Source organism: Aptenodytes forsteri, unplaced genomic scaffold, assembly GCF_000699145.1.
Source record: "Aptenodytes forsteri isolate BGI_AS27 unplaced genomic scaffold, ASM69914v1 Scaffold195, whole genome shotgun sequence".
Taxonomy (NCBI): domain Eukaryota; kingdom Metazoa; phylum Chordata; class Aves; order Sphenisciformes; family Spheniscidae; genus Aptenodytes; species Aptenodytes forsteri.
Genome location: NW_008795317.1, coordinates 2,508,924 through 2,535,578, shown reverse-complemented (window position 1 = coordinate 2,535,578; position 26,655 = coordinate 2,508,924). Strand labels below are relative to the sequence as shown.

At 39.5% G+C, this 26,655-nt stretch overlaps 1 protein-coding gene across 1 annotated transcript in view; it reads left to right on the top strand.

The window, feature by feature from the left end:
* The window catches only part of HHAT (hedgehog acyltransferase), a 156,964-nt gene that overhangs the window by 67,482 nt on the left and 62,827 nt on the right, over positions 1 to 26,655 (top strand). Inside the window, exon 11 of the mRNA XM_009279631.1 lies at positions 16,264 to 16,465. Coding sequence (XP_009277906.1) covers positions 16,264 to 16,465 — 202 coding nt within the window. The remainder of the gene's footprint in view (positions 1 to 16,263; positions 16,466 to 26,655) is intronic.

Below are 26,655 nucleotides of genomic sequence, written 5' to 3'. Positions count from 1 at the left end.
AATGTAACTTTCTTGTCCGAGTGAGATAAGTAGAAAGAATGGAATCTCCATTTTTTAACCATTACAGTTATGACATCTTCTTTTGTCTACGTTTTATCTGACTTAATATGGCTTTCCATGTATCTATTTCATGCAGACAATGTATGGGAAGCTTCACTGGACACTATTGAGAGAATGTGAACCAGCTGAACCCTATTAGATCAGATTGCATATTTTAAAGGTATTTTCCTATGCATTTTAAAAGTGATTGCAACATGATAATTTATCTACCTTTAAAGCAACTCTCCCTTCCTGAGTATGCAGAAGGAAATAATATCTTTTTAGAAAAGCTGTGAGAAACTTATTAAAAATAATCTTTAGCATCAGACATGTCACTACAGAATTCATAAGTAAGCTGAAGGGTCTAGAGAATAAAGGACTACTAGCTGTGTTCTTCCTATATGTTCTTTCACCCATGAAGAGATACATATTCGTACATTGATAATAATGACACTTTATACTTAAATCACTTTTTAATTTCCAGGCGCTGCACAGATTTTAATTAGTGTTTCACCTTGCTTCCAGTCAGCTCATTCTCACTGAGTCAGAACACATTACTTCTGGGTATGCAATGTTTCAGCGTAATCAACTTACAGCTTGCAAACAGTCTAAAATCTGTTCTTTCTAGTGTACTAGCAGTTCTTAAGACTTATGCATGGCAAGGTCACTTGCATTTGAATAATTATGATATAATTTGAAAACATAATTACCATCTGGGCAGTAAAACCATTTCCATCATTATTGGTCAAATGGCAAATTTCTAAGATACGCTTAATTTCTGTCTCTTGTTCCTTCTTCAGCTCTGCTTTAATTTTCATAGAGTCTTGTATTTTAGTTGCATAGGAAGAAAAAGATGCTGAAAAGGAACAAAAAGCATGGTTGTTTTTTTTCCCTTCTGCAGTTCATTTCCACGTAAACTTCTTTTCATGATCTCTTCTCCACTTCTGCAAACCTGCTGATGAAAACAAGAGGTAGGGTGCTTGCAAATGGTGCCAGCACAGTTAGCTAGATCCTTATCTGTGTTTGCTTTGCAGCATATGTGTTCAATCACTTAGCTATTAGATGAAGCTGATCCCAATGCAATGTAGTAGGGGTTAAAACTCTGGACCTATATAATGGTTTTGGGAGCTTGTTTAGTCGTGTTTTATCTGTTGTTAATGTCGGAATCGTGATAACTTAAGAAAACCTAGAATTTGAAGGTGACCATGTGAAGCAATTATTTTCTTATTATAATAGAGCTCTTGGTCACCTTTGACAACTTTAATATTTTGCATACTTGATCATCTCTTGCCAGCAGCAAACATAAATGAGAGATACTGATTCATGCCTACCTTTGGACTGGTCAAGTGCTGCCAGTAAAACATTCTCTTCTTTCCTCTTGGCCCTTTTTGTGTCTCACACAGGTATGCAAAAATCTACATGGAGTCAGCTGAATGATCGCTGGGGGGGTGCAGGCCTTGCTGTGCTCCTTAGTGCTCTAATAAGCCCAGTACAGTGTTACCTGGCAGTAAGCTATTAAGTGTTCCTCAGAAATGGAACCAGGATAGCATTGTAAAATCCTGCCCAGGACCTACTGGTTTCCTGCCAAAGCATGACATACGGTGAGTGTTGAGCCAGGGACACTGGATATTGTGTAGAGGATGATAGAGCTGCACTGTGCAAGTCACCATACTATCCTAGTTTCTGACCTTTTCAAGAGGCAGAGATAGGATAGTTGAATACTTTGCACTAAGTATCACTTTGCGTGATTTAGACTTGGTGACTGGTAATCCTAAGGGAGTTTGGTTTTTGAGAGAATCCTCTAGGCATAGTAACTAAGAGACAAATTTGCAGCATGGAAAACGTTGGAAAAAAATACTATGTCTGTGCAGTCCAGGAGCCTGTGACAAACAGAAAAAGTGGTGAGTGTTAGTTACTACTTATTTGAAAAGAGGGTGAATATATAGATGGAAAGCTTGTTGGATGGCTTTAAAAGGTTTGGGTTCTACATGTTACTTGAGTACATGCCTGATGTTAAGCATGTACATACTGTCCCAATTAAGCAAGACAGGTCTATGCCTAACATGGGATCAGTAGAGTTTAAATATGCCATTGCTATGTGATTACATCACTTGCCTTGTCTTGTTCATTCACATAATAGCTTTCAGAGCCAGCAACAGCAGAACAGTGTTTGTACTATAATGATTTTGTCTGAACTGGCAAAATGTTAAATCTAAGTAGCGTTATCAGTTAGAAAATTCTGAAACATCAACAGGACAGGCTTGTCTTACATGTCAAGCACTCTGTACAGGCTGCTGCCTGGTGTTGGATACTATCTGCAGCCAGTCTTTCTCAGTCTGACATGGCTGTGTGGTATCATTGATCCTTGCAGGATTATGTACAGAAAAGATAAGATACTTGGATTCAGAAAAAGGTTCTTTGCTGCTTTATTTCTCGCTATAAGGAACGTGGAAAGACACTTTCTTAATTACTGAATCTCAATGACAAGACTAGAAGTGGTACTGAAATAATGCTGAAATGTTGATTTTTAGTATTGCACTTCAATTTTAACTAAAACAGGGCTGGAGTGGATCAGTTGCTGTTAATAGATTACACAGTAAACAGGTGATGCAGTCTGTTTCTTTATCTTGTTTGCACCCAGTGCAAAAAACCCTAAGAAGCAGGAATCAAGCCTGCATGGTTTAAGACTTCTCTGCCTCTTTTCCAGCAGATTAACATAAAATAAGCAATTTATTTGTGTCATACTGCCAACCAGACTCTTTCCTGCAGTGGTCTGAGTGGTGTTAAGAGTTTGTCAAGCACCAGTGGTTGGTACTTTTGATTTCTTTCTCTCTCTCTTTCTTGAATAGCGGACTCAGCCTGCACTTCCTTTGTTTTTGAAGCATACAAAAAGTATTTGATACATGTTTTGTTCACAAAACCAAAGATTGATCGTAAAGATATTTTTGTGATAATCTTACCTTTCAAAAATTCTGAGTTAAAATGGAACAGCATGGTGGGTTTTTGTATTTCTATTCTCCTTTAGAAAGTGAAAAAGCATAGCAAAGGTGGCTGAGGTAGAAGATGGAGAAGAATGCCCTTGCTATTGATTTAAACTCTTACCTACTCAGCAAAACAAGAGCCGTAGGAATCACAGCTAGGCTTCCTTCACAGAATGAACTCATTTAATATTGAACTCTATTAACAAGGTTAAAAAATGCTGTATGATAACTAAGACCAGGTTTTCTTGCTCAGATACAGCTAGCAAAGAAAAACATTTTCCTTGTGATCAACAGGATCTTTGGACAGGAGTTATCGTTGTTAAGAAATGTGTATTTCAGAACTAGAATTAGGTCTAAAACTCAAGTCACAATTTAAATTTTGCCTGCGCTCACTTTTGTCCACTCTTTGTTCTTGTTACATTAGGAGCTAAAAATCACCTCCTGTTCTGAATGGCAGCAGCCCTGCCTAAAATCCTCAACCTTCGGCCAGCAGCGGATGCTTTAAAGGTTTTAATACCAACTGTTACGGTTGGCTTTATGCTGTTCCCTATAGCTTTAAAGGCATGTCGGAGCTTGTTTAAATGAGTCTCTGATAGGATCCTTTGACTTCCAACTTTACTGCTTTCTCATCATGCCGGGCAGGAGCAGAAAAGCCATTACCTATTGGGATCTCAGGAGTGGCCCCAGCAGCTTGTGCTTTCTGGCTCAAAGGAGAGGTGATGAGGGAGCGAGGGAACAACGGCTGTCCGAGAGGGATTGCCTCAGGAGGCTGTGTCATATGCTCAGCTTATCCCATAAAGGCACAGAAGAGTCTGAGATACAGAGAATGGTGTTTGTATGTTTGTTCTTTAAATAAAATTTGAGCTTAACACTGACACCTCACAGCTTAGCTGCGAAGTTAGTACTGTGCATGTGCTCAGAAAAGGCTTTAACTGGCAGGCTTGATGTTAAGGACAGCAGTTTAGTTTGCACTATATTTTCTTGATGGTTTCTCTACCTTATGGAGATAATTACTTCTCAATCAATATGCAAGTAAAAACATCGATAGGTCATGGAAGCATAGTAAGAGTTCTCATACAGGAATGCTTAGATTAAAACTGGACAGCCAGGTCATAATTATGTATGGCTATTCTGCCCAGCATATAAGACAAGAAAATAATTGTATCTTGCATGTGGTATCAGGTTTTTATAATAAAGAATTTTTAAGGTAGGAAACATAGTGTTTAACATTAAAATGGAAATCTTTTAATGCATATACTCCGGAAATTGAACAAATTGAAATAACATTCAAATTGGAAAAAATATCTGTCAAGTTCACTCTGCTAAATCCAATCTCCAGACTAAGTTAGTGGTGAAAGAATTTATTTTTGTCTTGCTGCTCTGCTAAATGTATGCTGTGCTTAATGAACACCACCCCTGCATCCACAAAACATGCAAGCATCTAGCTGAAGCATTTGTGTGAATGCATGCAGAACTTCACATTAATTCTCACTGAACATTAGTAAACAGTACTTTAGAGATAGATCATCATTATCAATCTCTGCAGTGATGCTGTTAAACAAAACATTTGCAATGTAAACAGAAGATGTTCCAGGACATTGTCAACACACTTGACCCCAGACAATTATATTTGACTTTTTGGCATGCATGAATTCTGTCCATATGGCTATGCTCTGTCACTGTATGAGCTCATAATTGAGAATCATGAGTTTTAAGTAGAAGCTGGGGGAGAATGGGAGACTCCTTAACCTGGCTGAGCATTTCTAGTCTACTTCAGGGCAAACAGTCAAATCACTGGTGAAGGGTGCACCTGAAATTCAGGTTCCTTTTCATTGCCTCTTAGCTTTTGGTCTCAGCCAGGAGCTGATGGGTGCCTAGTACCTATGTAAATGCCGTACCCCCGCGTCCTTCCTTCTGAAGTAACCCATCTGTGAAAGGGAAAAGTGCTCCTGGAGGCAGGGGTCTGTCTGAGCTTGGAGGCAGAAAGCATTGGACAATGTTGTTCTGCTTGTAGCTCTCCAAGTCGAGTGATACCTGTGCGAGTGGTGATTTGTGGCGGGGAGAAGCCATTTTCCAGTCAGGGACCGGTCTCTGCAAGATGGTGGAAAATCAACAGCTGAGAGCAGTGGTTGCCCACTGCCTCCCAGTTGAGGCTGGAGTCAAGGACAAGCGTTCTGCCTCCATCCAGTGTCACCCAGGGTTTGTGGGTGTCTGATACTCTCCCAGGTGTGGAGCTTGCAGCCCTGGGAGGTACTCACACCCTGGTGCTCAGGGGTATGAGTTATTGAATACCGAAGCAGTTTAAGTGCTTCATTCAGTATTTGGTGAATAATTCAAGCAATTTCAAAGCTAAACCATAGCTATCCTGCCATGATGTTCTTTATATTACTGTTTAGACTTTAACTGACAGATTTGGTTTTAGTTGAGTCTTTTCAGGGAAAACATGCCAGTTTGTTGCTGTTTCTATTTAACTCTGAAGCTATGTGCTATTTCTTTGCTGGTTAGCCCCAAGTACTAAGATGATGTGAGCACAAGCTGCTGTTTCATAGTCTGTTCCCAAGCATGACCAGGAATTTGTTAGGCAGTTCCCAAGCTGGGTGGGGTTTTCTTGCTCCTGCTTGGTTCCCCCCACTTTTGAAGAAAGAAGAGGAGTTTGTTTGCTTTTTACGGTCTGTTGAAGTCTCAAGAAGCAGAAAATAGGAAAAACAATCACTGGTGACCCAATGTGTAAACCAGATGCTTCCTTGAATACCTTTCAGAGAATTTCATGAAGGCACACCAACTGGAATGCTGCTGATAGTCTTAATGGTCTTTAACCTGTTTTCTACCTTTTCTGGCCTACATTTGTATTTCCTGGTTAAAACCGGTTTTGTTGATTCATCGTCTTGGGGCTTTTCATGAGATCAATGCAGAGAAGTCATTCTTTTATCAATCATTATTTGTTCTCTCTTTCTAACAAGCAGACTACCCTTAGACAACTGGGCAGATATACAGCTAAGTATTGTAGGAGGATAAGAAGATTTATGGTACATTTTCTACTTACCTTTCTGTGATGCCCTAACTGATGTTTTTTCCCTGACAGGCTTTTACCATTCCTTTTTCCTTGAGCGTGCACTTTCCCCCCCCCCCCCCATTTCTCTCCCCTCCTTACATATATTTAAATTTCTGGCTGTAGCTGCAGCATTTCTTACTCAAGTATTACCTTTGCATTGGGATAATTTGTTGCTGTATGTTTAGAACTTATGGTTTGTTTAGCTCTGGTCCCCTGTCGCTGCTGACTTCACAGGAACTGACATTCCCCACTTAAGTTTTTATCTGGATTGAACCATGTTACCGACTGGTGTTAGAAGAGTGTACCTATGCTTTCTTTACAAATGAGAAAAAAAGAGATCATCATTATTTAAGGGTGATGCTTCAAGAAAAGTAAATATTTTGCTTCACTCTGCTTAGTTAAATTCTATATCCATTCTCATTTATGTAACAATTAGGCAACATTGATTTGGGCTGATAAATAGGGATTGTACTCTACATCAGAGGGGATTTAACTCTGCTGGTGTTTGAAGGGTTTTTGACACAGGCTGGAGAGTGTATAAAAGTTCTTTAGTGTGGAAGGTGCTGTATAATCTTAATTTAAGTCATCTCAGCTTTGCCTAGACGTCTCAATGCCTTGGCTGTATTTTATAAATAGTCTTTTCCCAGAACTGCAGACAGTATTTTCTAAGAAATGTGAGCTCAGGAGAGGTGGATGAATTACTCAGTTTGGAATAATGTTAGAAGTCTAACTCTTTAAATTTTGCACGTGCAACTTGGAGGAATATGTAATGCTACTCAATATTTAAGCAGACACATTGATATTCATCAAGTTTCCTGCAATATTTAAGCAACATCTCTTCTATATTTCTGCTTTTCATTAATTACATGCCTTCACTTTGTTTCAGAGATGCATTTGAAGTACATTTTGTTGACGTTGGTTTATAATCTGAAGGATGTAATGCTTACCGAGTCTTCACTGACTTCAGAACTTCGGATCTCAAACGTTACTGTGGTCTCACAAAAATTTGTATTTCTGATGTATGCAGGTGAAAATCTTCTGATGCCTTGGTTTCTGCTTGTCTATAGAACTATACAGCTCAGTGAGGCAAAGGTATTGCATGATTTGGTGAAACTGCTGTGTGGTCTGTGGATACTAGCAAAGCCCTTTGACATGCACGTGTACAAAGTGATATATAAATGCAAAAGAATCATCAAGCTCTCCACAAAGGGATCTGTGAAGGTTAAACAATCTTTTCTGCTACCTAGCAAATTGCAGAGGGCTGTTTAACTTTATCACCTTGTCTCTAAGCAAAAATATTTTAATAAGGAAAATAATACAGGTTCTATTGTAGTGACTACATTTCATGCACCCCTTTGGCAGAGGCGTGCTGGAAAAGGTAGCTGTTAAGTGTACTGTGGTGAGTGTATTTTAAAGATCTGAATCCACAGATGCGGATGGATCTGCATTTTGTCTGACGTACCTGGCATACTAAGATTAGCAGGATTGCTAAATAGCTTGTCCTTACACCTATGGAATTTAAGGCGGCTTTCTAAGAGGGGGGAGAAAATATAGTACTTTATTCTCGGCATGGTCAAAGCAACAAATGACACGTATTTAACAGTTTTTCCACTAACTGAGCCACAAATAGTTCAACATGTGCAGACACACGCGCAGGAAGAATTGGTCTCTGTTGCTTTAGCTGTAGTTGAAAACTACTGTAAAATGTGCTGTTGTGAATGCATGCTTACGATGAGAGGGGAGATGGCAAAGGAAGAGATTTGCTGCAAAGGGTTTATTTGTGTGGGAAAATTATGCCTATTCAGCCTCCAGTGCAGATTTGCAGAGCTCTGAATTTCGAGCTGGGTCTTCCAATGTAAGAGTCGGGAGAAATAAAGAAAATGAGGAAGAAAAATTAATTCTTTTGTTCGTGGTGTTGCTTATGCATTTTGTCTAATGGTTCTTTAGGGCACAGTGAGCAATTCCTGGTGCAGAAAGCAGGACTGGGATCTCTGCATCTCTCTGGATAATGCTCTAGCCACGGACTTGTTTTTTCTTGCATATTCACTCTCTGAATCTCATTTTCTTTTCTGCCTGGTGGCAGCCTGGTAACAGACAGCTGGAGCACTCCTCTGGGAGACAAGATATGTCGGTCTCCTTGGCAAAAAGCCTGACCTCTACCATTTTATAAGCAAAGAGTGACAGGGCTATTAATAGATCCTTCCTTCCTTCAGCCAGGTTTCCAAAGGAGTATAGCATGACTGCTGTGCTTCGTGCTGAGCTTAGATATTATCAGCACATGGTAGGTGTATTGTGAGTATCAGGAATGAATTGGGCCCCTGAGGGGAGTTAAGTTCAGAACAGCTTCAGGGAGCTCTGCAAACTCTGCATGGGAGGAGGTGCCCACTTCCCGGCTCCATCAGCCAGCGGGGGACACAGCCCCCTCCAGCCCAGTAGGTGAGCTGCAGGCACTTAACTCTAGGCTGTTTTGGCAATAACATACAGGTTCCTACTGTCAGCAAAAAAGTTGGGGCCCTGGTTTGGACTTAGTGATTTAACCAGTCTTTTGGCTCTTTGGTCATCTGGAACCTCTCCCATTTCCATTGCGATCAACGATAGCTGACTGGTAGTTTTGTGTTTGACTGCAAACAGGTAGTAGGCAGGGTTTTTTTCTTTCCTAGATGCGGCTGGGAGAAAACTAAACACAGCAGTCCATCAGTAATGAAACTTTTTCAATTATAAAGGAAGTATTATGATTTATACTAAAATTTCATTTGAAATAAATGGATCTCTTTGAAAACATGAGCTTCCTTGGAAGAGTGAATTCAAAATGATTTGTTCAGTATTCCCCAGTTATCTGCCCTTTGCCATACAGACTTGACTTGGATCATTTTTGGAGTTGAATACAAGGGAAGAAAAATACATTAAACACTTCTCAGTTTTTTAGTAGGAAACTGCACACTCCGTCTTTGCTGGGAAACATGTTAACAACTGGAAAGTGAACCAAAATTCAGGTCATATTTGTAAAGCTGAGTGTTCTTGCATATGAATATTCTCATTAATGCTTTGTAACCCAAATGGACTTCATTTCTCATTAAACATTTTTGTGGTAATTTAACAAGGCTTGTCTGGAGCCAACATTATCTTAAATATTTTAAAGGGTCTCCATTTGTCAAGGAGAGACAAATGTCTCTCTAAACATTGCGTTAAGCTGGTGAGGTGAGAGAATCTTACAGAGCTTAAAAAGCTTTGCCAACAGCCCGGCAAAATTATTAGACGGTGTAAAAAAAAAAACCAAAAACCTGAGTTTCACAGTAAGAACAAGGCTTACCTTTCCTAATGGAAATTTTGTGAAATGGTAAAAATGGAAAAATGGAAACTCGGGGTTTACACAAACAGACAGAGAGGTTGCTGTAGAGCACGCTGATCTGCTGTGCCATACCCAGAATAGCATTACATAAATATCTCATTCTAAGCTTCCAGGCAGTTTTTAAGACTATTTCCATCTCTAATCACAGAAAATCCACAGAGAAGCTCAAAACCCCCAGTTCAGGGACTATCAGCACATAAAAGTAATCGTGAGTCCTCATGGCAGACTAACACAACTCAAAGCAACACCCTCATACCAGAATTTCTTAACAGCTCATAAGAATATTACACATTTACCATAGATGTGCAAAGAAGGCAGACTTAGCTGAGAAACGTGGTGCCAATGTGCAACAACTTTATCTTAATTCACATACTCACAGAAAAAGAAAACTCAACAGTTATTTGGTGGTCAATGAGCCAAAGATGGATAAATGAAGGAACGCAACAAAGTATTTTGCAAAGAGAAAAGGATGTTAAGGCAAGTAGATTTGAGGATGGTAATTGGTCATGTCCCTCCAGGTTACTTTAGAGGGATGGGTAATGCTGGTCCTCTTAAGATCCATGAAAATTACAGACAGGAAGATTAGACCTGTGGAAGATGCTTAGTATCAAAAAATGCAGGCTGGGTGAATATTTAAAAATAAAACATCAACTTAGGGGATCAAGTCAATCCCTGCCAAAACTTCCAAGGTGAAATTTGAAGGTGAAAGAACAGAGAAGATTTCTAGGCAGGCTGTCAAAGAGGAACTCGTGAACGCCAGAGGCCAGGCTTTGCCAACCATTCCTAGACTGGCTAGACCTCTCAATGACAGCAAGGAAAGGCACTTCACATTGTCAGAAGAAAAAGTTGTGCGTATTAGATGGAGAGAAGTGGAAAGAGAACTCCATGTAGATTAAATATCTCAAAATATCTGGGGGGCATTTGAGGCGCGTAAATACAAATGAATATTGAGAGAATGTTATATAGTAAAAATTATTTGAACGCACACCTGACACGACTAAACATACATTCTTAGCCTTCCTCTCCCAAAGCAAAGATGCTGTCTTTACCGTATTTCCATAGGCTGTTTTGATTTCAAACTAAAACTTACATGCTATTAAACATGTTACTTTCACAAAGCATAACTGTGTATGTGTCTTCTGAATAACCAAGTGCCTTACTTCTAGTCTCACTTACAGTAGCTTAAATCAGCTTATCTACAGCCAGCAAACTGTTCCATTTACACAACTTATCTTAATTTTAACTCACTAAGTGAACATTAGAGAATTGAATAAAATATGTAAATGATACCATTTAAATCCCTAAAGTAATGCAAACACAAACATAATAGCTGAGGTATTTAAAAGGGACATTTACTTACAGAGAATAACTTTTAAATCCAATAACCATTTTGTTAGTTTTCTTTAAGTGGTAATCTACAGAACAATCATAAGAGATCTAACAATCATTCCCTTGGAAAACACAGTTTCTTTTCTCTTGATGACATCTACATTACAAAGTTTTTATTCTGATAACTTTAGAAAACCACTAAGAGAAGCATCATTTGCAACCAGTTAAGAATCACTCTGAAGGGCTTTTATTCCTTGAGGCCACAATACACTGCCCTTACTTCCACATGCATGTAATTTTAAACATATTCAAATCTTGAAGTAAGTGCAAGTAAAGCACCTGTTTAAATGCTGCTCCGTCCAGGGGCTTTCTTCAACATGTGCTTAAATTTCTTCCTGAAGCAAGGCCATACAGCAAGATGCATGCTATCCATGATTTTTCTTCCCCTCTCCTTAGCTATTGGTCTTAGAATGTCTTATCCAGACTCAGATGAAATGTAAATTTTTAAAAAAATGTTAATTTGCTTGTAATGGCAAACTTCTTGTAAAAAGAATTAATTTATGAGCTTTTTGTGTTTTATTTCAGGGAACATTTGATATTCAAAATTCCAATGCCTCTCTCAATTTCAAAGCATTCAGGAGTTAAGCATACTGTTTTGAGTTGGACAGTTACATAGCCAACACAGTGAAAGTTAAAAAACAAACCAGTAATAAAATAATTCCATCTTACATCCTGACAACAGAAATCGCTTGAGGTTCTGTACAGTGATGGGTCTATTTGTGGACATGTACACAATGTTTCACGTGGGCAGCATTATGCCTGGAGAATGTGACCCTTTAAGTTAATAAAAGAGTTCATCATTAGTTATGAAATCAATGCTCAACGTAAGCCTGAACAATTTTGAGACTAAAGTTAAACAGCCAAGTTACCATTCATTTTGCTTCTGAATTGTCCCAAGGATTGTCACCACAAAAGAGATTTGATTGAAATGAGAAGTGTGGCAGGACACAGGGTGACAACTAGAGGGGAATTTCCTCTAGAACTGGGGTTGGGCTTCCTTAATTTATTTATTTTTAATCCTGTGTTTTCTTTTTGTGGCCTAGGACCATTGATTTAAAACTTTTTCTCTACTGCATAATAAAAAGATTTTAGGCCTAGTTCTGCAAATTCTTACATCTGGCTGAGCTCTTACAATTCCTGTTTTGTCAGTTCAAGCTTTCACTGATTTGGATGGAGCTATGCAGAGCGCATAAGTAAAGCACACTTCTAAGTCTTTGCAAGACTGGGTCCTACATGAACAAATCTGTTTTAAATCTCCTGTAAACAAAACTTGGAAGGTTGAGCCCCACATATTTGCACCTGAAATAAAAAAACAACCGCAGTACAGAAGGACTGTAGGATAGATGGAAGGTAGACGGTAGTATTGGTAAGAAAGAAAAAAGTTGGGAAGCATGCAGATATATGACATCAAATTGTAGTAGCCATTGCCCCTTAGTCTTGCCCTCTCCCTGCCTCCCTCCTCATGGATTTTGTTCTGTCCTTCAGCTCACTAACAACTTTCCTAACGTACTGTAAGAGGCTCCTTTTCTTCCCCATCCCACCGGGGGGGGAATGAGTGAGGGGCTGTGTGGGGCTTAGCTGCTGGCGGGGTTTAAAACACACCAAATTGTTAGTTACAAAGCGTGTGCTGTGTCATAAATGATAACACAGAAGTAACATGTTTCTTCTATCTTCTGGCTTAATAATACTATTCACTGGTTTATTCTCCCTCACATTTTAGTGTAAACGTAGCTTTCTGTAATCAAATCAGTACTTTTCTGTGTAAACACGGAGGGAAGGTATTGATAAATTAGATTCTAAACTACCATGATGCTCAAAAATAAGCAAAATGCATTTTTGTAACAACAAGGGCTCTTGTGGTGTTCTTTTGCGAGACAATTTTGGTTATATTAGCACAAAGTGGCTGGCACGGAGCCAGGATCTGGCCCTGGCTGCACGCTGTCTGAGCTGCCTATTGCTTGTACACAGGCCTGCCAATGTAAGAGCGTAAGCACAAGAACACGGCGTGGCTATGATGTGCGTGGGTGATGAGGTAGCAAATACTTTTTTTTCTTGATGTGTTCTGTAACGTAATAATGGATTTTTCATGAATTTTTCTGCGTAAAAACCACAGGAACATACAGAATTGCTCTTCACGCTGCTTGAGAGAAGTGACTCAACATCCATCAGTCCTTTATACCTACTTAAAAATTGCCAGTGGGAATGCCCTGACAAGGGAAGGCAAGACCATGCAGCCTGAGGGCGGTTAGTGCCCTCATGACAAAAAATGGCAGCCAGCCTTTGTTCTATTTTCTTATGGTAGCTAGCAGGGAAGGAGAGAGGCGTTGCTTTCTGCTTTGCATTTCTCATCCGGGCAAGGAGACAGACTGTCCACAGTACTGGAGGGGAAGGTTGAAGTGTTAGTAAAGATTACATGACTCCTTTTCGCTTCTGTCCTTCTTCGGACAGGTCTTCACAAAGATAGCGCAAGTGAGTTTTCAGTTTCACAGTTGCCATGGGCCTCACTAGGAGCTAAAACTTCACTGATCACGTTCATCAGAATTATGAGTTATTGCTGCTCAATTATCTAGCTGTTGTTGGTAACACTAAAAATCAGAAAATAGCCTATTTTTCCCTGCACAGTAATCTGCAAGCCATTCAGGCCAACCTAAACTGAGCTGTGATTGCAAATGAACGAGCCGGTGCTGCTGGGCCATTCCTGGCAATGCCAGTGCTAGTAGAGGCGCACCTCGATGTCCTTCTTGTAGTGAGGGGCCCAAAACTGAACACAGTATTTGAGGTGTGGCCTCACCAGGGCCGAGTACAGGGGCACGATCACTTCCCTACTCCTGCTGGCCACACTATTTCTGATACAGGCCAGGATGCCATTGGCCTTCTTGGCCGCCTGGGCACACTGCTGGCTCATGTTCAGCCGGCTGTCAACCAGCACCCCCCAGGTCCTTTTCCGCCAGGCAGCTTTCCAGCCACTCTCCCCCAAGCCTGTAGCGCTGCATGGGGAGGTTTAGATTGGATGTAAGGAAAAATTTCTTTACTGAAAGAGTGGTTAAACATTGGAACAGGCTGCCCAGGGAAGTGGTTGAGTCCCCATCCCTGGAGGGATTTAAAAGACGAGCAGATGAGGCACTTAGGGACATGGTTTAGTGGGTGGTGGTGTTGGGTCGATGGTTGGACTCAATGATCTTAGACGTCTTTTCCAACCTCAATGATTCTATGATTCTAAGATGGCTGGTGCCTACATAACAGCTCTGTCTCAGTGCAGGGAAAGGGACTGTACGGAAACCCAGAGCTACTTCTGCAGCAAAAGCTAACTTTTGTGCCATGGATTTAACCCAGGACGCTATGAATTCAGCAGAAAGGTTTCCTTAGGGCTTAGAGTAAGGTCTCCATCACAGAGATGTGTCTCTCTGATGGTGTCTGGGTTACTTTTAAATGCTGTGTTTCAGTAAATGTAAGACAGAGGGTGAGCTTTGCTGAAAGTGGCAGGGCCGGCAATGCCCTGTTTCGGGCTCCTCTGGGTAAAGCTCTGCGAAACAAGGTACTGCCGTGCTTGCAGGGCCGCAGGGGCACGGAGGTGCTGCTCTCAGGGTTGTGGTTTCTCGGCTGCGGAGCAGGGCTGCCAGCCCTCCTCCAGCCAGCCTGCGAGGGGAACTAGTAACGACAGTGGGCCCTGCCTAAAAAATAAAACAATCAGCCTTTAAAAAGGGAGAGGGAAGGTGTTGGGAAAGTATGTCCTAAGAGGGGATGAGCTGCTTTGGTCTTTCATTTCTGTAGTCCTTTGCATAGAAGGAATTTGTCCGAAGCAGTGGGGTCTGTGGCTCTCCTCTCTTCACCCTCTGTGCTAGAGCCCTGCAGGGGATCCCCCTGGTTACAGACTGCTAAGATGTACCTCTCTGCTATTAGACTAATTGATTGCAATTGCAAGTGTCTCTTATTGCCACACTGTTTCTTTATATATGTGATGAGAAAAGACTAGACCCGAGAAAAACATAGGAAGGGGAGAGAGAAGAAAAACACAACATAAATAAAAACTATTGATCTTAATTTCTATTTATTTTCATATGCTTAGCAAAAAGCACACTTACACTGAAAATCACTATAAATGTAATCAGATGTTCCCTGTAGCAGGTTGAAGTAAAAAGGTATATTGATGTTATGCTTAGAGAGAATTTGGAGCATTTGACAGTCTTTTTTTTAATGACTCTTCTGTTTGCCTTTTAATTACTCTCATCACTTTATTTTACCCTGTTACTGTATTTTCTTACTTCCTAAGATGAGGAATAAAGCACTATGTTAATTTCCCTTTTAAATTTTTAGGCTAGTATTTATCTCTGAATGTAAAAAGTGATAACCGGAGATAAAAATTTCACTGCAAAAGATTTCCTTTAATTATCTTAGCAAGTAGGAATAGTCTCAAATATGAGTACAGTGCGTCATGCTGAAGGAATGACAGCTGAGGAGAACTGTCACCAGCAGTTCTCATATACTGCATCTCCTCTCTGGTACCCATGAGCTTGGATGGTGACTCCGTTGCCTGATGAGCTTCTTCAAAGTTTTGACAGAAATATGTGACTCTTTCAGATAAAGGCTGGCCAGTGGCCATGCCTTACTCAGAAAATGCCAGGAGTGGATATAGCTCTCTAGGCAGGAAGGAAGTGAAGTGACCCAGAAAACAGTGTCAGCTTTCAGAACCCCATAGCTTCTGGTATTTTTACTGAACGAGAACTGCTTTCTGGACACTTATAAGCATCAATTGAAGACTAAAGTTCTGACTCCTGGATTCAGTTTAAATACAGAATATAATTGCACACAGGGTGCTTCATACAGGTTTTGGGGGTTTTTTTGGTATGCGTGCTCTGAAGGTCATTAGGCAGATGTGATCCTGAGAGTATAATACGAAAACCAGATAGGAAATGTTTTCAGTTCATATAATTTTTAATTAATGATTTAAAAAGAAAGAAATTACAAGCTTTTGAAAATAAAACATGTTTGCATGTGTCTACATTTCAGACAAATGGAAAACATTCTATGGGTTATGACTGTATATAACTTTATATAATGTTTTAAATTTTTTTGTTGAGTCTTATCATTTAAATTCACATGAAGATTGCACGTAATTTCTGTATATATAAATTGACTTGCAGCTACTGCAGTTTAAAAAACCTGAACATTTGTCTTTTGCAATTTTGGGAATATAGTTTATGCTATACGTTTGCCTAATGCAGAGTTCCTGTGACCACAAAATTGTCTTTTTGCCAAATAGTATATGCACATATTTCATGAAGCGGTCTACAGCTTTGCAGAAACTAGGGCAAGCTCTGTAAATAGAGAATGTCAGGTAATTATTCAAATTCTTTTTTTATGCCACAAAATAACAAATTTGTTCTGTAGTGGATGTTCTTCTGAGATTTCTGTGAAACGTCTGATAACGTTGCTTATCGTTGTTTCACCTACAGGTACATTTATGTTCCAATGGGAGGATCTCAGTCCAGTCTGCTGGGAACGCTCTTTTCCACAGCCCTCACTTTTGCCTTTGTAAGCTATTGGCACGGAGGACAGAGTTATCTGTGGTACTGGGGCGCACTTAATTGGCTTGGAGTAATTGTGGAAAGTGGCGTCAAGAGGATACTTTCTGTTTCAGTTATTCAAGATTTAATTGTAAGTTGAATCTCTCTTCATTTCATGTTCTTGTTTCCTGGCTCTGAAGTTCCTGGTTACTAGTTTGGTTTAATCTAGATTAAAAGTCTTGGATAACAGATAAAAGAGTTAACATTCCCTTGCCCACCCTCCAGTATTTGAGGTAAGCCATATAACTAGAATTTTGCAAAGTATCAGAAAATTAAACACGGAAATATGCATCGTCTTAAAAGCTTCCTCTGCAGTCCTAGGGTAAGCAACTGCTTGTCACCTTGTATATGGCTGAACAGAAGCCAGTTTTAACATTTGTATTCTGATTTCACTCAGGATGGCCTTAAAATATTCATCTTCACTAAAATTAGGACTGTATATTTCTAACCATGCGTTTCCTGGACAAATGCGTGTGTAGCAGCTGCTTGCATCTGGGAACAAGCTTACACTGGGAAATCTTATGCCATTAAAGAGCCAAGTAAAGAAAATATTAATTTGCTTTGAAGACCTCTGATATTTTCACTGTAGTTATACTTTTGACCTTCATGCTGTCATTTCCAAAGGACAAAATTGTCTTTGACATGCAGTCATATGCAAAAAGCACATTTTAATTTTGATGGTCATTTTAGTCTGCAGGTTTGCTCACTATTAAATCTCAAATCTTCTAATAACTGTTTGTAAGAATAAATAATTCCTATGTCTTGCTTCCTTAGTAGTGATAAGCGCACAGAATTCATACTCCTATATAATGTTGTGGTGGTGGTGGTGACTCATTCTGCAGCCTGATGAAGTCGTGATGCTCAAGTAATTATGCTTGTTCTCCATCCCACCCATCCCAATTTTCACTGTTGTAGCATCCCATGTGTGGCAACTGATACAGCAAAGTAATTTAGTAGCCAATAACAGCCAGTGCTACCTTATATCATCCAACTGTCCGTCACTGCGAATTCAGTGACAGTCTGGAAGCAGCTTTTTTCCTTCCTAGAGAATGAGTTTATCAGATCCATTAATCTCCCTCTAGGGTGAAACTGAGCTTCATCATCTGACCGGCTGCATACGTTTGTCTCTGGACTGGAAAACAACATACGTTTTTTAAGCATCCAGCTGTATGAGGAAATATAAATGTAGGGGCTTTTTGTATTTGATGTCACCGTATTAGAAATTTTAAAAGAACTCTTAAGGAATTAAGTGCTTAAATACTGTAGAAATGATAAGGACGTGGCATTATGAAGGTGGGGTTTTATGTGTTGGATTAATTTCTAACACATAGTTCTAATTATAGTTAACTGATGCTGGCAGTAGGGTTCTTTTTTGTATAAATTAACTCCCTAACAATGAACCAAGTGCAGTCTACCCCTTTCCTCCCCTTTGTTTTCATCCATTGTTTTTAAAGGCCTATCCAATGTCTTCCATGTCTCCATTGTTTTCCATTTCTGTTTGGAAAGATGGCTGTAGACCTTCCTTAGAAGACACTTTCACATCTTTCCCTGAAATATTTCTGAAGCCAACGTTTTTAATGTGAATAGTTTTGGCATCTGAATTAGTGCATTAGGCATATCTTGCTGCATTTGGTTATGTTTTGCCTTGTGCCTTGAGGGTTTCCTCTATAGCAACATGAGCTACAGTCTATGCAAACTACCCCTCATTGCTCTCTCCTCACTCTTCTAGCAAACTCCCATTTTCTTCTTGAACACTGAGACTGGGGAGCAGATGAGCGGTTGGACTTTGGCCTTTCCTTATCAAGGGGTGGAGTGATGTGACATTCTCTAAGAAGTATCACTTACATTTAAAATGAACTGCAAATTCCCTAATGCCCTGTATAAATTTCCTTTTTTCCCTTGTAATCTGGCTTTTGGAAGCATTCCCATAATCCTGTCTCAGCGAGAGGTGTGCTGCAAGCCTAGTCACCATGGCGTTGAGAGCCCCATTCTGGGGGATGGGTTTTTCACTTAAATTCATCTGTTGACAAGCTGAAATCCTTTGCATTCTTGTGCTTCGCTCACTTGCTGTGTTGGCTCTTGAAGGCTATTTTTGAAAAGGAAAGTTTATTTTTGTCCCCAGAATAGCAGATGAGTTTCTGGAAAAAATACAAAGCACAGGTTTATGCTTTTTTTTAACCCATTCTATTTACCAAACCTTCTCATATATTGTTGTTAAAGTTGAGAGCAGATGAGTTTCTGGAAAAAATACAAAGCACAGGTTTATGCTTTTTTTTAACCCATTCTATTTACCAAACCTTCTCATATATTGTTAAAGTTGAGTCACATGATTCAGTTGAGCAGTAGGTGTTTAATTAGTAAAATATAAAAAAAACCCTTGAAGAATAAGTTGAATTTTAATTCTGCTCTGTTTTTAAAATTGAATTGATGACAAAAAATAACACGAATTTTATCAAAACTGTTCCCCTTTTTTCCTCACTATATTGTCTCAATTCTCTTGCAAAAGAAAGATTTAGAAATCTTAATAAAGCACATTTGAGTCTCGTCCTTCACTGAATCCTTGTGCTGACTAAGAATATATATAAAAAGAATTGGACCCTATATTATGCAGATTTTATGGTAGTTTAAATCTCAGCACTTGAAACCTAGTGCAATATGGGTAAATAACACTTTTGTAGCAGCCTGACAAGTTTTAAATGTCATCTCAGGCATATTGAACTAGAATGAACAAAGAAGCATGGGCATTATTTGTGAGAAGTAAAATCAGCATATAAACAAACATTTACGGAAAACAGTAAATTTCCTGACCCAAAAAATTGAATCTGAAACTTTTCATTTGTACTGGTGGGAAACCAGTGCCTGGCTTCCTGATTTTGGCTCTAAAAGAGCTGATGCTCCTTCTTACGTACTTTTCAGCTTACACTGCTCTGAACTGTCATGTTTCAGTGAGTTGTGTTGTGAGAAGTTATCTACGTATCTTTTTTTTCCCCTAAAGATTACTTGTTAGATATCAGTAAATTAGAGCTGAATTAAGTAATGTTGTCTTTTCATTAAAATGTATATAAAACAACAATAAATGCTATGCATCATAAGCTAGGGCATATCTGGGAACTTTATATTAAAATGGAGAAGTTTCATTGTGTTTTTGTCAGTTCTTTTCTTTTACTTTTTCAGGAGATATTTAGACCCATACTGAGCAAAGTAGTGCTTTGTTTCACTGATTCTATATTAATTTCTTGCAGATGAACAGAGACTCTAGTAGTAACTCGTTCAAAATCAGTGACAGAATTTGTATTGACTTTTAATACATAACATGTCAGATTTCTGAAAGAAAATGCTAATGGCAATCATTCTTCCAGTGACTTAAATTTTTTTCCTTAAGGAAGCAAGACACAGATCTATACAAGAAATTAGATCTTGGTATAAAAACAGATTTAGAATTATTTAAACCTTAGAATAGCTGACAACATCTTTAAATCAATGGATTTTAAAAAAAGAAATATTTGGAAATCATCCAAAAGAAGATGTAGCAAAGGGGATGAAGTTGGCAGATTCTTAAAATTAATGTTTTAATCTCAATTGAAACAGCAACATTTATCTTCTTAGTTCTTTTGTAAAGTGAAAACATGTCATTCAGTCTAGTAAGAATTTTTTAAATTGAGACATAAAGATCTCTCTTCTAAAAATCGTGGTATGATGAATTTCTAGTTTAAGATCTTATTTCTAGCTTTATTTAGTAAGAAACTGAATACACCATAAACAATTCAATTTGAGAAACCAACTAATTTTAAGCATGGCTTATTTTAAAGTAATTTGTACTATCCTTGTACATGTTTTGGTTTTTTAAAGTATATAATACTTTGATTTCTACATTTTCATTTATGGCTGTAAAGAGGTGCACTGATTAAGTCCATTTCAGTACACTGTAATTGCCTTCCCAACTCGCCTTTGCAAAAGGGGAAATATTTTGTATGATGTCCATGTTTTTGGTTAGTGTGTTAGATTAGATTTGGTTAGTGTGTTAGATTTTTTTTTTTCCCCCCAGAATAATGAACTCTGTACATTTGTCTCTATAGGTAAAATGTCACCATTGTTTTGGGTACCAGAGATGTGGTCAATGACAATTGGCATCCTCAGCTTCGCAGAGAACAGAATTTTAGAAGTCTTTTAGAGGGGTTTTTGTCTGGGTTTTTTTCTGTTTAATTTTGTTTGCCCTGTTTCTTCTGGTAGGTACAATAGTTTCTACAGTTAATTCATAATAAGTTATGCATTACGCAACGATCCTGCAGACAGCTGGTGTGGAGCATGGAAAGGTACTGACTGGTGAGCCTGACCTCTGGGCTGTGGTTCGACAGAGAATTAAGCTGCTCTAACAGCTCACTGCTATTGAAGGGGGAAAGGTTTAATTTCCCTTTCCTCCCTTCCTTGCAGTTTCACCACTTCCTCCTCTGCACACCTTCCTGCTGGAATCTTTGCTGAGCTGACCTAGCTCTCTACCCCAGCAGAAAGCTTTACTTCCTCTGGTTATTTTATTGCTAGATGATTTGTCTCATGGACAGGAATCTGAAAAGCACCCAAAGCAGTACAATGTCAGAGACAAAAGCCAAGGAAAGGAAGTGGAAGAGGAGGAGCTCGACTACTTGGAACCTCCCCCCTTGCAAACGTACATAAGCGGTACCAAGGTAGTAAGCTGAGCCTCCGTATTTTAAGTTGGTGGGACAAAGAAACGAACTGGGTTCTGCTGAAGTAATTACTCAGCTCTATGTTAGGGCCCAAATTCAGCCTAGCCAAGATAAAGATTCCTGTGAATTTCACAACCATGTCCTATATACATTGAGCAAATGTATAACTGTCTCCTTTAATGACAGAATTTCTTTCTGCAAGTATAACTCACTTTAAACTGCCATGAGATAACTGTAAAGCTTCCTTCTGCAGCTGACCGAGGCAAGATCTGACCAAACATTAGGAGCTTGTTCAAGGGAAGTATGTTTGTTGACCGTCTTGCAAGATTAGATCTTTAATAAGATCTCTGTAATAAATAAATACCCTTCTCAGCTGTTCTTCAGCACACACTAGGCTTTGATCTTTATTTGCTTCATTTGGTGGAAAGTGTATTTATATCAGTGGTTTACTAATGTCAAGCCTGTCTGGCCTTTTCTTTTTTACTAGTAGTTGTGTAATTCATACATATTTTTATTGCAACATGGTGATTCAATTAAGTGGCAAGCCTTGCCAACGATACTTTCTTCATAACCTTCTTCTGTGCTTGCTATAGACTTCTGTTGGGTTTGTCACTTCACGCTCTGAGAACCTGTAAGAATGTAAGGGAGGTAGTTGAACAAAGTCCCTTAATCAGACTCTTATTCTCTGGTGCAGAATTGGTTTTTGAGCTACAGTTATCACCCATAATGTCAAAACCCAGACCAGTGGATGGGGCTTGCCCCCCACCCCAACCTTGAGTTCAGCCATATCATTGCTCTAACCGGAAATCTCTACTATCCAAAGTAGATGTACTCTGACTCAAAATCAATGGAAACTCCTTTCTCTAGATGTGAACGTTAGCCAGGGCAGACTTGTGACAACTGGTCTTTGTGTATGGTACCTAGAAGGAGCAAGCTGAGTTATCGAGGTGCTGTTTTGTACTGAGCTGCTGAATGACCATTGAAGGCGAATATGGGCTGGCTGATGCATCCTAGGTTTTTTCCACTGACTTTTAGCTTTGCCAACAATAATTCTGAGTCAAGTAATTCTTGCCACGTTTCTGCTTTTGCTTGACTTTATTTTTTTTCTCTCTTCTCCACCTTTTGTTGTAAGGGTTCATTTGTCTTCATGGAAGTGGATCCCGAAACATTTTGAGAGCCCTGCTAAAAATGCACACACACTGACACACACTTGCACTCTGTCTCTGGTTTTCTTTACTGAGGGAACTTCTTGCCTCAGCCTCAGTAACGAAGACTGAAAAATGTAGTAGATGTTGTTTTGTGTGAGGGACAAGCATATGCAATATGATACCGGCTTTTATACGGTGAATGACAAAAGTGGCTGCAGTAAGATTTCAGAGATAACATTCTATCCTTTCCTACCTTTTGAGTACAAGCATCCATTTTTTTTTGTCAAATCTGTGCAAGAAATACTATTTTTGATGCCAGCAGTGGAGAAACTGTTGTGATTTTCCATCTGTCTTTAACCAGATGATTGCTGCTCTGCTTCAGACCGCAATATCATCTGGGAAGCCCCTTGCGAGGCTGCTCAGTTTTCATAACAAAAAATTGTTTCTCCCACCTACCAACATTATTTACTTCCTCTTCTGTTTTGGAGACATCAGGCAGTTTTCTGGTGCTCAGGCCATAATGCAGTTTGAAAAGCAAGTAAATCATGCTATGGGGTGAAAACAAGGCAGAGTGATGCTGGTTATGCACTTCTTTGTTACTATTACACGAGTGCAGCCTCCCTCTGTTGTTCACCTCAAAAATTAGTCCAGACAACAGATGTCAGCAGTTATGGAAATACAAGTTAAAGTACTGAGGAGCAGTTGCACTCTTGTCTTTCTACTGTGTCTTGAGCTACAGAAACTGGCCACAGGGAAAGCAAGGTCTGTATTTGCTGAGAGTGTTTATCGGGTGTCTCCATGGGGGTTATTATTGTGTATTATTTATTTGTTAACAGTTTCACAGTGGCAGTGTGGGAGGGCCATAAGGGCAGGACCAAAATGCAGCACTAATGATTGGTGAAGTTAGATCCTTTCCCAATTTGATTACAATTTAAAAGGTAAAAACGTTAAAATGTGGATGAGGGAACTGACAGAACCAGATTGGGCAGAATGGGAACCAGAAGAACAAAAATAAGGATGTCAAGAACCTGGACACAGAGGAGAGTGTATGGCTTTCTCAACCTGTCCTCCTTGGTGAGAGCTGAGACGCATTTATAGACTATGTACACTGCCATTACTTGGTTAAATTCCCTGCTTTAAACATAAAACAGAAAAGAGGATGGTGCATTTCAATGCTGTTCATTTTGCACTTTTCACAAGCTGCCACTTTTAAAAAGAAAAATAAAATGTTTGGGCAGGTTCTTTGAGGGTGAAGAGTAAGTGTAGGAGCAAGTACAGAAATTTACTTCTGTGTATGTCAAACTTTCACGCATGCATCTGTAAGTGTAGTGCATACATACGAGCTGGTAGGAGGCTTTCTTCAGACAGAAGGGGGGGTTGGCTGTTTGCTGAGAGATGCTATAAATGTAGATCTTTTGGAAAATCTAAAAATGAACTGGTGCTAGTGCAAGACAGCATTTTGTTGAGTGAATGTTTAGCAAGACATCAATAGAGAAGATGAGTATCTTCTCAAATACTATATATAGCATTTATTCCTAAATTCAGAAACAAGTTCTATTTGTGAAAATAGATCTTAACTGACAGCTGCTTGATTTTAATTGTGTGGTCCTCTTTTTATAGGAGGGATGTAGGGAATTACAGGTCATTTGCATCATCCTGTCTCTTGGAAGAATGTTGTCAATTCACGCCTTCATGTGTGAACTTTCCAGGAGCTAATTTTTACCTTTGCTTTGGGAGGAAAGTATATACCTTGAAAAGAAACAGGAGATGACCTCAGGCCACAGTGCAGCTTGGGGAGAAGGGAGGGAACAACTGCAAGCAAAATAAAATGCCAGAAAAATAAAGTAAAGTAAAGGGGACTGGTTCTGGGTTAGAGCTAGATGAAGGAACGGAGCAAACCGGAATGATTGCCATGATTACTGAAGGGTACAGTATATGTTGATGGGAAATTAAATTTATTCTTCCATTTGGTGTGGCAGTTGTTGATGGATGAGATCTGGTAGCACATCTCATTCACTTTCCACTTGCAGGCCTGTTCCTTATCTTGTTACTGTTATAGCTCTGGGGATTCCACAGTTTCTTTTGGATTATTTCATAAATGAATATTTTGCATGTGTATTCAACCAGAATTCTTTATTTTTGTTGCTTTTCTGTTCTGTGGTACAGTCTCTCCTCTTACCCTATTCCAACATCTGTCCCTCAGCTTCAGAGTGCAGGAGTAGCTATTATATTGACATGTCAGCCTGTCATCAGTTGCCTTTCCCTTGCTCCTGCTGCTCCTCGAGCCTATCTTCCACCAACATTAATGAGCACGTGTAGTCCCTCCCTTCGTTTCTGCAGTCTCCCAAACACACTTTTGTCACTATTACCCATTGACAATGTGTATTAACAAACATTTTTAGAAGTTGCCCCACTGCTTGAACCTAACCCATCTTCATTTCTACTGCTCACTTTAAAAATTAAAGAAATTGACATTCTGTTTGGCAGAGCTTTGTCACAATTTTCAGCCTTTCCTCCGTCCCATCTGCTCCCCCAGCTGCTCAGTCACACCCTGCCCTCCATTTTCAGCGTGCCTCACTGCAGATAGATAAAATAGCCAGTAACTGTTAGTCAGGATGTGTCGCTTCCCTTCCCACTGTCCCATCTGCTCCTCGCTCTCTTTCAGCTTTTCACCCGTGCTCTTGTTTTTATGCTGTCCCGTTATTTTTGGCAAACGGCTGCATTGCGGATGACACAGATTCAAGGGATGCACTGAGGTGTTCACTCTTGTGGTAATGGGGTGGTTACCAGGGTTCAGGTATATGAGTTGGCCTGTCATTTATCTAAGAACATTTTCTAAAAGAAAGCACTTAGAAGTGCTTTTAAGATTGACCGGGTGGTCTCTGTTGCTTCTGTGGAGAAGTAAACAAATTCGGGCCTTACTCTTCAGTTGTGATGCAATGGGGGGTGAAAACCGAAGTTCAGATCCTTAAATTGCACTGGTAAAAGGAACCCCAGCAAGCGATTTGAGTTTTTTTCCAAGCATTTTCCTGATACGCATAATGGTACCACCCGTGCCCCTCCTGTACTGCAGCAGCTTTACCCACAAACATTTTACCCATCTGTCCCTTCCCCCAAAAAATCCTTGCAAACCCTATATAACAGACTGTTGCAAGGAATATTTCATTTAGTTCTTGGGATGTAAAGATGAGTCAACATTACATTAGTTTTTAAGCATTGCTTCTCTAGTAAAAGCATTCATTTCCTTCAGGAAATTGAAAGGATGGAGCTTTAATAACCATAGGAAGCACACTTACTCCCCTGTCATATACTAGGAGAGGCAGTGAAAGGTAATGCAGGACTAGGTGTTATATTCATGGTAGTTAATTTGCTTGATTTCTTCAACACAACAAATAGTGCAGTTTGTGTATCTTATTTTAAAATTATTATGGATAAGTTGGCTGATTTAAGTGGGAGAGGATGAAATCTGTAGAACAGGTAGTAATTAAATATATGTTTAAAAAAAGGCAGCTCTTCTAAAAATTGTACTAGATTATTTTGACCCTTTAAAAACCAAAGGCAGATGAAAACAGAATAATGTAATCTGTAGTGTTGCAGTTTGTAGTATCAAGCACATGTTTCATGTCACTCTGGCCATAGTATCTGACAGTCTTATTATATGGTGCATATGTTCCCATAAGAAATATTCAACTGCTTCTCCAATTTTACCATACACTCTTATTTTGCCATGTGCTTGGATTGTCAAGTCTCTGGGAGGGTAGTTCAAAAAGAAAGAAATGTTGTGAATCTCTGTTTTACTCCATGAAGATGGACGCTTGTTTAAATTGCAGCAAATTTAATTCCCTTGCATGGGACTTGTTAAAGTATTTTTAGTATGAGCAAGCTTGATAACATCACTGACTTTGTATAGAAGTTTTCTTTAATCTGTCCCAGAGCAGCTATATAAATGAGATATGTTGCGAATGCAGCACGCGTAGATATTTTCCATCTTCTGAGCACTTGCCAGGAAGTTACCAGCTAATGTCTGTCAGGGGAGGCTTCTTGCCACATGTCACCCTGCCATCAGGCTGGGTTTGCAGCGTGGTGGAAAACATGCACCCCAGTTCCTGAGCCCTCCCTAAAACAACGTGGTGCATGTGATTTGCTCCCAGAACAAGCTACTGCACATGGGTTCGGCAGCCCTCTGCATAACGAGCATTTGGGACGTGCCAAATCACCATGGTGCCACCACTGTTGCTAGAAAAAGTTTAAGAATGGTTGCTGTAGGAAGATGTAGGATTGGGTCCCTGATAAAATACTGGGGAATACATTTCTGTAAAAGACAACTTCAGCATGTTATTTTGTATAGGACTGCCTAGTTTTGACTGCTGTACAGAATTCAGTCTTGGGTGTTGTCGTGGTTTAAACCTCAGTCGGCAACTGAGCACCACACAGCTGCTTGCTCACTCCCC